Here is a 13,355-nt window from a genome sequence, read left to right as displayed (position 1 = left end):
CATGGTGTGTCTCCTTCACTGATGCTCAGCAGGAGCCACTGGCCTGGAGCATAGCACCACATCCCCACCTCCAGCAGGGTCTGCCCTCCCAAGTTCTTCACAATTGACCCCACGTCCCAGCTGGACACACTCGCCCGGTCTCTGGACTTAGTCCCAGGACCACATCAGAGAAGTGGTGATTGTACAGAGTAGTAGGGACTCTGGACCCCAGGGAGGAATTTCTACTGACTCACCATGAAATCAGGGGCAAGACCCAAGGCATCCTGTGCCAATTAATCCTGTCACATCACCCTGAACCAACTGTTCCTCCCTCTGGATTAAAAAAAAGAAGAAAGATGAGGCCATAAGGAAAGGTTGGGACCGCACAGTTAAAGGAAGGGCCTGGAGTCCCAGGGATCGCAGCCAGGCCTCATTCCACAAGCAGCCTGTTGGTGGTGCTGGAGTGGGGACAGCACAGGACTCACTCCCCGTGGACCGTCCCACTGGGATGCAGAGAGGGGAGCACAGAGGAAACCTCCTCCTCCAAGCAGACCACAACTTCTCCCTCTCCTTTGACCTTGGACATGTCATCTCACTTGGGATTCACTTTCTTTGTTGCAAAGAGACAGTGACCTGAACCTCTCAAGGACGATGAGCAGGATGGGATGGGGTTGGACCAAGTTTAAGAAGAGTCCTTCTCGGGGGCCTCCCCTTCTGTGCCCCAGGGTCTAGCCTCACGGCATGTCATGTTGAACTTGGCCCTTTGTGGCTCCGGGCGAGGCACGTTCTCCTGCGGACCAGGAGGTGCCACCGAGCAGGTCCTCCCCCAGGAGTCCTGGTTCAGTGAGCAGAGGAACAGGGGGGCTGGCAGGGAAGCAGGGGGAGGTGGGGAGGGGGAGCAGAGAAGCTTGACAAGAGGAGAGATCAGAGACCCAGACCCAGAAAGGCGGGGGCCCTCTGGGGTCTGTGCCGGGTTCTCCACGATCACAGGCACTGGGAGTGAACTAGGCAGGCCCTTCCACATTCGTTCTGGTTTATTTGACAGGGACAGGTTGTTCAGATACTGGCTGGACAGGGTGGCATTCCTGTTGATATCCTTGTGTCCAGGGTCAGGTCCTTATCTTCAGCCGCAGGTATAGTGTCTGCGGAGATGGCTGGGGGGGCAAGATGTAAGGCCCCAGGCTCTCTGACTCACAGGACGTTCATGCAAATGTTCCCGCAGAAGGTTGAACAGCATATGGTATTTTGTGGACAGTGCTGGAAGTATGAACAGTGGTTCCCACAAGTAAATTCCGTGGGCCGCTTCGTACAGGCTTTAGCTTTGAGATCTAAAAAGAGCAGGAGCAGAAGCAGGGTCAATGGAACCAGGTTTCTCAGAGAACTCCTCTCGAGTTGAAAGCCCCCCAGAGATCTGAGACCTCAAAATCTACTCAGGAGACACTTGGACTTTTCAGGGAACTCACCTCCGCCCTTCACCAGATCCTGGTGATGGGTAGTATCTTAAATCCATTTCTCCTACTCTTCCCCAATAGACCTCGATGCCTGGACTTCCTGGACTCTCTCCATAATCCTGCAACAGGACTCCGTCTCCCATATTTGTCATGGCCTTGGCCAAGTCACCTCCACAGAACCTGCACCCGACCCCTGAGAACTCCACAAAGGCGAGGATGACCTGCTAACTCTCCCCTACTCTCCACCATCCGCGGGGACCAGAGAGGAAGATGAACTTGCCCCTTCGTCGTCTCTCTCCTCTCATGCTGCCACTGTCTGCTCCATCCCTGCCACTTCCCAGCAAAGTAGCACCCTCAGTGTTTCCCTTCCACTCTCAGCATCCTGCTCCCTCTGAGATAAATTTACCTTGACCCTTGCACCCCAAATGTTGCTCTCCCACGTACTTTCATTCTACACCTGCTCCCCTGAATGTCTCGGAATGTTTACCTGTCACCTGTGTGCATAAACCAAAGAATAGCTGTTTGTTTTCCCACCTGATTCTCGCTCAGGTGTATCTTTCCCTGTTGTAGGTACCACATGTCTCTGGATTTGAGGGATGGGGAATGAAAAGATGCAGTTTCCCCCTCCACCCCCTCATCACTCTTCCCAGAGCCAGATAAAGAGGCTGGAGGGCCGTGGTTTGGGAAGAACCAGAGTCTTCACAGTGCTGTGGTCCGACCGAATAGGATGTGCCGGAAAGTTCGAACTCCCAGGTCCTCCTTAGACTGGACGGGTCACCCCTCCCCCGCCCCCTCCCGCCCCCTCCCCCACCACCTACGATTTGTCTTCTGGCTGTGTTGCCCTCCTGGGGCCTGCAGCAGCAGAACGCAGAGGAGCAGCAGAGCCTGGGCTCTCATGACTCTGGCCAGAGTGGTGAGCCCTCTTCTGGCCCGGACTCCCCTGGAGAGCTGAGTGGGGAGAGGGAAGAGGAGAAAGGAAGGTGATCCTGGGCTCCTCGCTGCCTCTCCTGGCCAAGCCAGGGTAGAGCAAGGAGTTCTTGCTCCTCACGTGGCCTGCCCCTCACCACGGCCCACTCCTGTGGCACTGGGGCTGCTACAGGGACGGTCCTCCTCTCACAGCTAATCTTCTCCTTTTGTAAACAGACCATTTTTTCTGCAAAAAAAAACTGTAGGTCTATATTTTTTTTATAAAATAATTTACAGAAGAAATTAAAGAAGAAACATAGTTTAAAAGATACGGAAACAACCAAAGTCCAACCATAGGTGGCTGGATAAAGAAGATGTGATACATATATATGATGGAATATCATTCAGCCACGAGAAAGAAGGAAGTCCTGGCATTGATTACAACTTGGATGAAACTTGAGGCATTAGGATAAGTGAAAAAAGCCAGACAGGAAAAGATAAATGATATCACATATGTGTTATCTAAAAAACGGAATTCATAGAAACAAAGAGTAGTATTGTGGTTCATAGGAGCTGAGGTTGGGGGACAAGAGGAGATTTGGGGAAATGGTCCAAACTTTCAGTTATAAAATTAATAAATTCTGGGAACGGAATGTACAGCCTAGTGATTACAACTAATCTTAGTGTATTATATACCTGAAAGTTCCTAACAGAATACATCTTAAATGTTATCATCATTAAAAAGAAATGATGGGAACTTCCCTGATGGTCCAGTGGTTAAGAATCCTCCTTGGATTGCAGAGGATGAGGTTCAATCCCTGGCTGCAGAAATAAGATCCTGCATGCCACAGAGTGTACCAAAAAAAAAGGGAGGGGGCAATAAAGTTCCAAGAGGAAAAATACAACTGATACAACTGTCATTATTTGCAAATGATGTTGAATACATTGAACACTGAAAAGAACACATCAAGATATTACGGTAAACAATGCGAGAGTTTATTAAGATAACTGGCTACAGATCAATACACAAAAGTCATGTATCTACATTAGCAGCAAATGAAAAGGAATAATTAAAAAGTTAGGATGCTGTTTACAATTTTAACAGTTCAAACCTCTAGGAATAAATATAACAAAGACAAGCCAGAACTCTACGTAGAAGAACTTATTAAAACTTTGTGAAAGGATATTAACAAGACAGAGATAGATGAGAAACCTGACAAGGTCAGGATGAGGGGGGTGATGAGAGTGTGGATTCGAAAATGCTACCTGGCCCTGCAGTGGGCGTGGTTGGGAGGTGCCTCGATTTCTGCCAAAGCCTCCTGATTGGTGGACACGGTGTAAGGCAGTCACAGCTCCTTGCCTTCACTTTGCCTTCTGTTCTAAGCTGTGCCTGGTCACAGCTTTGACCAGGACTTGCCCACCCATCCTACCAGCAGCATGAAGCCTGCGCTGTTTCTCCAGCTCCTGCTGTTGACTCACGTAGCATCGCAGCTGGTCTCTGGGAGTCCCAAGCAACATTTTAGGAGTAGGTGCTGGGTCTGGTCCCAGGGGAGGGAAGAAGCATCTGGACAGATGAGAGGATGTGAGGGATGGATACATCTCATGAAAAAATACAGTTTCGTGTTCAAGAGTCCAAGTTTTATTGTCAGCAAGATCTAGGTTTGAATCCCTGCTCTGTTTCACACTGAGTGAGCTTAAGTAGAGTGGATTTTATCTTTGTGATGGATAGAATAATAGTGGGGTAGTTGGGAGAAGAAACGGAGACTATGCATGTAGACATAGAGTGCCCCTGCTGAACCGGGGTAAGTGCTCAGTAAGTATTAACTACTGTCAATGTTATCACCTCCATCATCCAGCTTCTTCATGGATGCTTGGGCCAACTATTCAAGCATTGAAACAGAGAGGAAAATTAAATTGGCAGAATTCAACCTGCGACCTACGTAATCTTAGCCTCAGAGGATATTTTGGGAGGAAAGGAAGCAAAGTGTTGCATTACATGACCCATGTTAAATGCTCAGAGGTGCCTGCACAGGTATCAGTGATTAGCATCCACGGGAAGGTGTCAGGTTCATCTCTGCAGCCACTGTTGCCTAGCTCCAACCAAATAAGAGCTCTGGCCACAGCTGTTATTCGTTATCCCTGCACTTCTCCATAGGAGACGTAGCTTCAGAATACTGCAGGCTCAGGAGAGGACTGAGTGTCCTGTCTCATGTACCTAGGGAGCACGGTCCTATGTTAGGTTCTCAGAGACAGAGTCCAGGTTTAACCAAGGAAGGCTAAACAAGCTGCAAGAAAACAGGGGTATCCAGGATAGGGGCTAGCTGGAGAACCAAAGACTAAAATTTGAGGAAAGGGAGACACGGAGGCTTTATGAAAGATTGGTAAGTACCATACTGAGGTTAGGACCAGATACCCTGAAAAGGAAGCAAAACTTGAGAAGGTCAACCTCTCTGAGATTCCTGGCTCATGGACTCTTTTCCCACAGTGTTCCACTGAGCCCCAAGCTCTCCAAAGTGGGGATCAGCTCCAATTTCTTTTTTTAAGTTTTTGGTTGTGTTGGTCTTCATTGCTGCACGAGGGATTTTTCCCGTTTCAGCAAGCAAAAGCTACTCCATCGCAGTGCACAGGTTGCCTGTGGCGGTGGTTTCTGTCGTTGTGGAGCACAGGCTTAGGCACACTGGCTTCGTAGTTGCAGCATACAGGCTCGGTAATCGTGGTGCTAGGGCCTAGTGGCTCCGCGGCATGTGGAATCCTCCCAGACCAGGGACTGAACCCGTGACCCCTGCATTGGCAGGCAGATTCTTAATCACTGAACCACCAGGGAAGCCCAATTTCTTGCACTGATCCAGTGAGCTAAAGGATGACAGGCTGAGTACTGAGTACTGTGTGTTAGTCACTCAGTCGTGTCCAACTCTTTGTGACCCCATGGACTGTACAGCCCACCAAGCTCTTTTGTCCATGGGATTTTCCAGGCAAGGATACTGGAGTGGGTTGCCATTTCCTTCTCCAGGGGATCTTCCTGACCCAGGTATCAAACCCAGGTCTCTTGCATTGCAGTCAGATGCTTTACCGTCTGAGCTACTAGGGAAGCCCTGGTCTCTGCCAAACTGTCATCGGCCTGGATCTTGGCTTCTTACTCACCATCTCCGGTGTCATTTGCTATTACTGTTATAGCCCCAGCTTCATTCACCACTTACTCCTTTTAGATCAGCATGATATCCTACAGATCCCCTTATAATTGCAAATACCTGCAGAGCAGTAAACCAACAAAGACTTATAGAATGCTCTTCCTATGACAAGTCAAAAGGGACAAAATTAAGATCTGGCAGGGCTTGACTAAAGGAGTTAATGGGTTCGTTCTTAATGCCTTAGAGTTCAGGAACAGAGAGAATATTGTGAGCTGGAGCATTGGGGCAGGATCCCCTGGTAGAGGTGCTCTTGGCTTTGATCTAATTTCTGGTAGATGGGGTAAAGGAATGTCTACTTATTCTTCTCCAACAATAGAAAGTGGGGGGGGCCATGGAACTCTGACCTCTCAATCACTAGAGACCTGGGAAGATGACCAGCTGATCTTTGCACCCCGTTCTGAAATACCCATCCTTCTTCCCATGAAAGAAGTCATCCCCAGAACTCATTTGAGATTTGGGTTCTAGCATTCTGATGCCAATAACTTGAGTGTGCTAAGCGGTCTTCATCAATTTCAAAAATCATCCCTTTTACTCATTCTTCCTATGCACAAATAACATGTTAGGTCAAACCCTGGGATAAACTATTGTTTATTTGAGTCTACACAATGAATCAGTACAAATGGACCCACACATATATGCCATTCATTCCCTTGAACCAGACTCAACCAGGGCCAATGGGGACTTAGCATTTGATCTAAGGATGATGAGTGACCCCTACGTGCAGGATTCTCCCAAACTCTGTCTTTGATGGAAAGAGTTCTCGGCCCCAAAATCTTATTCTACCTCCCTGTGACCACACTAGGGGGAGTCAGCGTGCCTGGTTCCCTAGCAGTTCCTTGGACTTGTAGAGTTCTGAATGTCACTCCAGGCTTCTCTTTCCTACTGTGTTCCAGGGTATATCTTGGAACCTCCACCCTGCCGATCAGACCCAGAAAACTGTACTGATTTTTGCACATTGCAGGAAGATTGCCAACCAGGATTTCAGTGCTGTTCTGCCTTCTGTGGTATAGTCTGTACATTAAACAAAGATGTAAACCGCAAAAGGTAAGGGCCTCTCCTGCCCAGCCCTGACCGTAGCACTGCTGGTGAGAGCTCAATAGAAGAGTCTCTTACCAGTCACGATGATGGATCTCTTTCTCTCTACCATTTCTTTCTCTTTACCAAGAATAATTACCATAAATGTCCTGATGGAGCCTTCCTCCACTCAAGAACTACATAATCATTCTCTCCCTATCATCACATCTGTCAATCTCTATATCTGTCTCTCTGAATACACCTCTCTGATAAACTCCTCCATCCACTGACCTGTCTCAGAATCCATACTCTGGAACCCTGTATCTGGAGCTGCATCACTGGAATCCCAAAGTAACTCTGTTCTCTGGTTTTGCTCACACTCTTTTACCAAACACCACACTTCCAACCACCCACCCCCAGCAGTGTTCCTGGGTTCTGCAGATGCTCCAGTACAAGGGATGCTCTGATTACTTGCCCAGGCATCATCACTGGCCCCAATTCTGTTGAATAGGGAGAACTCCCAGAAGAGAGAAAGGGTATTACAGGCCCGATGAAATGTCTGGTTTCTAATCCTATCTTGCAACCATGTCTTTCTGTGACCTTGAGTAGGACAATTCCCTATTTTTGCCTTTCATTTCCTCATGCAGAAAATGGGGACTCTTTTTTTCCCCATCTTTGTATGGTGGTTATGGAGGTCCAGACAAGCTCTCAAGAGACCCACAAGACAGGAAACATAACCAGTGAGCTTCTAAACTATCTTACTCTCTGCTGCATTTCCTGCCTTGGGCATAGTAGCCCACATAGGACCTTGGTCCAGAGTGATCAAATATGAGCCCAGAACTAGATCTCTGGACCCAGATCCTGGCTTCACCACTTCTTGTCTGAGTTATCTGGGCCACAGCTTCCCCATCTGTAAAACTGAAATAGCAAAAGTGAAGTTAAAGTAGAAAATCCAGACAATCTCTAAAAACATTGCTTGCCACATAATACTATCTTTTTTCCTTTCTGTATAAGTGTTAGTCGCTCAGTCATGCCCAACTCTTTGTGACCCCAAGGACTATAGGCTGCCAGGCTCCTCTGTCCATGAAATTCTCCAAGCCAGAATACTGGAGTGGGTAGCCATTCCCCTCTCAAGGAGATCTCCCCAGGCCAGGGATCAAACCCAGGTGTCCCACATTGCAGGCAGATTCTTTACTGTCTGAGCCACCAGGGAAGCCCTTTGCCACATAATAATTACTCAGGAAATTTTAGTGATAAGACAACCACTTCTCTCTCAAGACTGGCCCTTACCATTCAGCTCAACATCTTTCAAGGCTCCACCATGGAAGGCACAAGCCTAAGTCTGAATCTCTGTGTTCTCTGGGTTCTCTGAGGTTCCACTTTCCCTATGACATGAGGACTTAGCTTCACGGTCTTGTTTCAATCATGGAAGTAGTGGAAATTTTGAAAATGATATCTCTAAGAAAAAAACTTCATCAGGTAACATTTGAAAATATTTTTCTTCTACAGACCCAAACCCAAAACCTTAAGAAACAACGGGGTTGGAAAGTGAGGCCTATTTCCCAGAGCATTTTGTAAGTATCAGGGTTGGGCCTGGGCTTCCCCAGACAAGTTTTCTCCAGTTTTCCTTCTCCAGCCTCTCCAGGGACTCACAGATTCCCAGAAGGTCAGAAGAACCTTTTGTCGCTGATGGCCCCGCCTCGATTGTTCCCCTCCTGGGGCTATGTCCTCACTCCCTGGGGCAGGATGTGGTCCAGAGTCAGTTCTGCAACACAGATCAGCAAAGGAGGCTGGGTCATGGCCCAAGGGGAACTCAGGACACTCAGATCTGAATCTATGCCAGGGACCCGGGTCTGCCAGCCTCTGGGTGGATAGCGCCCTGGGCAGGGAGTAGAGCTGAGCCCTTCACACTGTGTGGCCTTGGTCAGCTCACCTTATGTCTCTGAGACCATCCACGTCCCCATGGGAAAGATAAGCAAACATGTCCCTCGGGTTCTGTGAGGATTACACGAGGCCATGTGGAATGGAAGAACCTGGTCATTGTGAAGACGCTGCATAGGTTAGAAGTTGCCAGCAACTCACACTTTCTGGGTTCCAGGCTTTTCCTCTTTAAAAAAAAAAAATAGGGGGAGGACTTCCCTGGCATTCCAGTTGTTAAGATTCCGCACTTCTGCTGCAAGAGGCACGGGTTCTACCCCTGGTCAGAGAACTAAGATCCCACATGCTTTGCAGCTTGGTCAAAGCAAAAGGTGTGTGTGTGGAGCGGGGTGGGGGGGGGGGGGTTATCTTTATTATTTTACCAAAGTTACAAGAAAAGGGAGAAAAATGGAATCTTCTGTAACTCCACCATAAAAAGAAAGCTACTCTTCATACCTTGGGAGCATCCCTTGTGGCTCAGCTTGTAAAGAATCTGCCTGCAATGTGGGAGACCCAGGTTCTATTCCTGGGTTGGAAAGATCCCTTGGAGAAGAGAATGGCTACCCACAAAGAGTCAGACACTACTGAGCGACTTTCACTTCACTTCACATCTTGGTAGCATTTTTTTTTTTCAGGCTGTCTGGGGGGAAATGAGGAGCTTAGGGTCTTCTAACAGCCCTTCTGAAGTCAACAGAGTTTCCAAGTTAAAACCTTGGTATTCAGCTTAGAAACCCTGCACTCATTAGATAAATGGTAGCGAGCAGAGGCCAGTGAAGGTGTTGAAGTGCATGTCACCACAGTCGCTCAGGTCCTGAGGAGCCAGCCATGCTAACTTCCTCTGCACCTAATAATAATTAACTTCCCAAGTCACACACTGGCCAGCAACCAATGCATCAACTCTGTGACCTAATCCAGGACCCGTACAGCATTCACTGTCAGATCTGTTAGATCCTTGTGTCACAGTATTTATTCTCCCCAATCCTGCAGCCTGTCCTCTGCAGAATGGTTCCCCTGAACTGACAGTTCCTACTGTGGAGACCCCAGTGTTGGCTGGGAAGTTCAGGCAAGGTAGAAGATGGTAGTACCAGTGAGAGCCTGAAAAAAAATACTGATCTTATTCCCAGAAAAGGCAGTGTTGAGCTTCCTGTGGAGACAGGGAATGGAGGATAGCATAGACCAGGCAAATCCTGTCACAGTCTTCCAGGAAACCTGGGCTCTGCTGGGTGTTGTCAAGGGCTTCCAACTTAGTCAATGAGAACTAACATTTTTAGCCATGATGCCTTCATCTCACGGGGTCCTCACAGCAACAATAATACCCAGTTTATAGACAAACCGAGAATTGTGGCATTAAAGTAATAATCTCAGCATTAGCCAACCAGTCAGTGGTGGAGCTAGATTACAAACCTGAGGCTTGGGGTGACAAGCCCAAAGGATTGTCACCGTGGGTGACTTAGTTCATTTCTGCTGAGTAGATTTTCACACTTCCTATTTCCACTGAATGTTTCCACTGATGCTTTCGTCCAGCTGTCAACTCGGGCTTCAAAACTCCTTTCCAAGCCCTTTCAGGCTTAGAAACCTGCCTCACTAAACTTGGTCTTATGCCAATGCCCCAGCTTCTTTCTGCCCAGAATATCTTTCTCCCACTTTTCAACAAACTCCCACTCATGTTTCAAGTTTCATATTAAATAAAAGATCTCCATGGAAGCTTCACCAATTCACCCCACACAGAATGGTTCTCTTGTCTTTTCATGGAACCTTATCTTGGTCCTGCTGCTGCTGCTAAGTCGCTTCAGTCGTGTCCGACTCTGTGTGACCCCATAGACGGCAGCCCACCAGGCTCCCCGATCCCTGGGATTCTCCAGGCAAGAACACTGGAGTGGGTTGCCATTTCCTTCTCCAATGCATGAAAGTGAAAAGTGAAAGTGAAGTCGCTCAGTCATGTACAACTCTTCGAGACCCCATGGACTACAGGCTACCAGGCTCCTCCATCCATGGGATTTTCCAGGCAAAAGTACTGGAGTGGGTTGCCATTGCCTTCTCCATCTTGGTCCTACCTTCTACTTTATCACACTGTACTGTAGTTGTTTACCTTAGTATTTTCTTTATCTAGAATGTGAGTTTCCTAAAAGTAGAAACTGTGTTTGATTTCTATGCCACGGTACCCTAAAATCCAACACCATGCCTTGCACATAGTGAAATTGAAAGTGTTAGTTGCTCAGTCATGTCCAACTCTTTGCTACCCTGTGAACTGTAACCCCCCAGGTTCCTCTGTCCATGGAATTCTCCAGGCAAGAATACTGAAGTGGGTATCCATTTCCTTCTCCAGAGGATCTTCCAGACCCAGGGATCAAACCCAGGTCTCTCACATTGCAGGCAGAGTCTTTACCATCTGAGACACCAAGGAAGCCCATAGTGAGGACACAATTCTGACTTCAAATGAGGATGAGAAGCAGGCTGGCAAGGTGTAGCCTAATCCTAACATTTCATGAATTCTTCTCCCAAAGAAAATCTTCACTGGCTAGCCCAGTGAAGCATCCAGAAGCATTCAGATGGAGCTGTCTGTTTCAATTTTTGTCTGGACTCAGGTGTTTTGCAAATTCTTTTCCTTAAAGACTCATTTATATTTGATTTTGAAGATAGAAATAGAATGAATAACAAGCAAAAAAGAAGTGTGGGAATATCCCATTCATAAGGGGGACTAGGAGAAAGTAAGGGCTAGGGATCCTGGCTGCTGTGGGACTCAGCCCAGCTCTGCGCTTGCTGACCTGGTGACACTGGGTATCTCCAAGTCTTCAGGGCTCCAACCTCTTCATCAGTAAATAGATGAATTGTGTCATGAGACAAAATGAAATGAGACAGATAAAAGTACACGCCACAGTGCCTGGCAGAGAGTCTAAGGAAAATGTGACTATTATTATTCAGTAATCCCAATTCCTTGTTTGTCTAAAATTCTTGTTTTATAAAGGAATCAAAGTGTACATTCTACCTTAAACTTTATGTTTCTTAAAAAATTTTTCTCTAGGTTCCATATACGTTAGCTCTCAAAGACCAGTATCGTGTGTCTGATGTTTGAAACAGCTTCTAAGATGGAACAAGGCATATCTATGAAAAGCACTCCATCTCTGAAAGACTGTGTGATTAAACCAAAGAAAAGCTCAGCTAATTTAACAATGATCTCAATTTCTCTACTAAACCTCCAGCAGCTAAGAAAGATGTTGCTTCTCTCTTCGAGTCCCATGTAAATGTTACCAACTTGGAAATTTGTGGTCACCCAGTCCCACGATTCAATGTTGCCCCAATCACATCTCCTCCAAATAAACTTTTCCCAAGATAAATGTATCATAATTCCATATCCTACTCCTCTCTTATGTGACACCCTTCTTTACTTGCGGATCCCTGATAAATCCTGCCTGAGAGCTGGAGACATTGTTCAGAAAACTCTGCAGTCTCCTTTATCACCTGAATTGACCAGGTGTGTTCAAGTTGACCTAGTGAGCTGGTCCTCTCACATGAAGGTTGACCTATTCAAACGACAGCTATCAAACTTCCTTGGTGATCCAGTGATTAAGAATTTGCCTGCCAATGCAGGGGACATGGGTTTGATCTCTGGTTTAGGAAGATTCCACATATCTTGGGGTGGTTAAGCTGGCAAACCACAACAACTGAGCCCATAAATCCTAGAGCCCTTATACCACCAGTAGAGAGTAGCCCCCACGCACTGCAACTAGAGAAAGCCCTCGCACAGCAACAAAGACCCAGCACAGCCTATATATATATACATACATATATATATATATATATATATATATATATATATATATATAAAGTCAAGTGAAGAGGAACTAAAAAGCCTCTTGATGAAAGTGAAAAAGGAGGGTGAAAAAGTTGGCTTAAAGCTCAACATTCAGAAAACGAAGATCATGGCATCCGGTCCCATCACTTCATGGGAAAGAGATGGGGAAACAGTGGAAACAGTGGCTGACTTTATTTTGGGGGGCTCCAACATCACTGCAGATGGTGACTGCAGCCATGAAATTAAAAGGTGCTTACTCCTTGGAAGGGAAGTTATGACCAACCTAGATAGCATATTCAAAAGCAGAGACATTACTTTGCCAACAAAGGTCCATCTAGTCAAGGCTGTGGTTTTTCCTGTGGTCATGTATGGATGTGAGAGTTGGACTGTGAAGAAAGCTGAGCACTGCAGAATTGATGCTTTTGAACTGTGGTGTTGGAGAAGACTCTTGAGAGTCCCTTGGACTGCAAGGAGATCCAACCAGTCCATTCTGAAGGAGATCAGCCCTGGGATTTCTTTGGAAGGAATGATGCTAAAGCTGAAACTCCAGTACTTTGGCCACCTCATGTGAAGAGTTGACTCATTGGAAAAGACTCTGATGCTGGGAGGGATTGGGGGCAGGAGGAGAAGGGGACGACAGAGGATGAGATGGCTGGATGGCATCACTGACTCGATGGATGTGAGTTTGAGTGAACTCTGGGAGTTGGTGATGGACAGGGAGGCCTGGCGTGCTGTGATTCATGGGGTTGCAAAGAGTCGGACATGACTGAGCGACTGAACTGAACTGAACTCAAAATGTACAAACCTCCAGCTACAAGATAAATAATTACTAGGGGTATAGTGTACAATGTGATAAATATAACTAACACTTTATGTTATATATGAAAGTTGTTAAGAGATTAAATCAAGAGTTCTCATTATAAGAAAAAATCTTTTTTCTATTCATTTAGTTTAGTATCTATATGAGATGATGGATCATCACCAAGCTTAGTGTGCTAATCATTTCATGATGTGTGTAAGTCAAATCATTCTGCTGTACCCCTTAAACTTATACAGTGATGCATGTCAATTATAACTTGATAAAACTGGAAGAAGAAATAGTAAAAT

The 13,355-nt window shown here is 46.6% G+C and overlaps 2 protein-coding genes across 2 annotated transcripts; one reads left to right on the top strand and one right to left on the bottom strand.

Moving 5' to 3' along the window:
* Positions 1-1,072: 1,072 nt before the first annotated feature.
* Positions 1,073-2,327, bottom strand: WFDC10B (WAP four-disulfide core domain 10B). The gene is made up of 2 exons (XM_086331249.1): positions 2,249-2,327; positions 1,073-1,307 (listed from the first exon to the last, which is right to left on the bottom strand). Exons 1-2 carry the CDS (start codon positions 2,325-2,327, stop codon positions 1,171-1,173), a joined length of 216 nt encoding a protein of 71 aa, XP_086187375.1. The 3' UTR covers positions 1,073-1,170.
* A 1,446-nt stretch (positions 2,328-3,773) lies between these two features.
* On the top strand, positions 3,774-8,090 carry WFDC13 (WAP four-disulfide core domain 13). Its single transcript, XM_086330848.1, has 3 exons — positions 3,774-3,861; positions 6,418-6,568; positions 8,048-8,090. The coding sequence occupies exons 1-3, from the start codon at positions 3,774-3,776 to the stop codon at positions 8,088-8,090; spliced, it is 282 nt and encodes a 93-aa protein (XP_086186974.1).
* Positions 8,091-13,355: the final 5,265 nt, after the last annotated feature.

The sequence above is a fragment of the Bos grunniens genome, chromosome 13 (assembly GCF_055505025.1).
Source record: "Bos grunniens cultivar Pamir isolate PY7600 chromosome 13, Bosgru_T2T1.0, whole genome shotgun sequence".
In the NCBI taxonomy this organism is placed as follows: Eukaryota; Metazoa; Chordata; class Mammalia; order Artiodactyla; family Bovidae; genus Bos; species Bos grunniens.
The sequence above is the reverse complement of the archived record's forward strand: the minus strand, read 5'-3'. Positions and strand labels throughout refer to the sequence as shown.

Bases quoted from the DNA above. Each gene is read 5' to 3' on its own strand.
- WFDC13 (XM_086330848.1), top strand. From the start codon at position 3,774: ATGAAGCCTGCGCTGTTTCTCCAGCTCCTGCTGTTGACTCACGTAGCA. The intron at 3,862-6,417 runs GTAGGTGCTGGG...ACTGTGTTCCAG, and splicing joins TCCCAAGCAACATTTTAGGA to GGTATATCTTGGAACCTCCA. The intron at 6,569-8,047 runs GTAAGGGCCTCT...TTTCTTCTACAG, and splicing joins AAAGATGTAAACCGCAAAAG to ACCCAAACCCAAAACCTTAA.
- WFDC10B (XM_086331249.1), bottom strand. From the start codon at position 2,327: ATGAGAGCCCAGGCTCTGCTGCTCCTCTGCGTTCTGCTGCTGCAGGCC. The intron at 1,308-2,248 runs GTAGGTGGTGGG...TGCTCTTTTTAG, and splicing joins ACACAGCCAGAAGACAAATC to ATCTCAAAGCTAAAGCCTGT.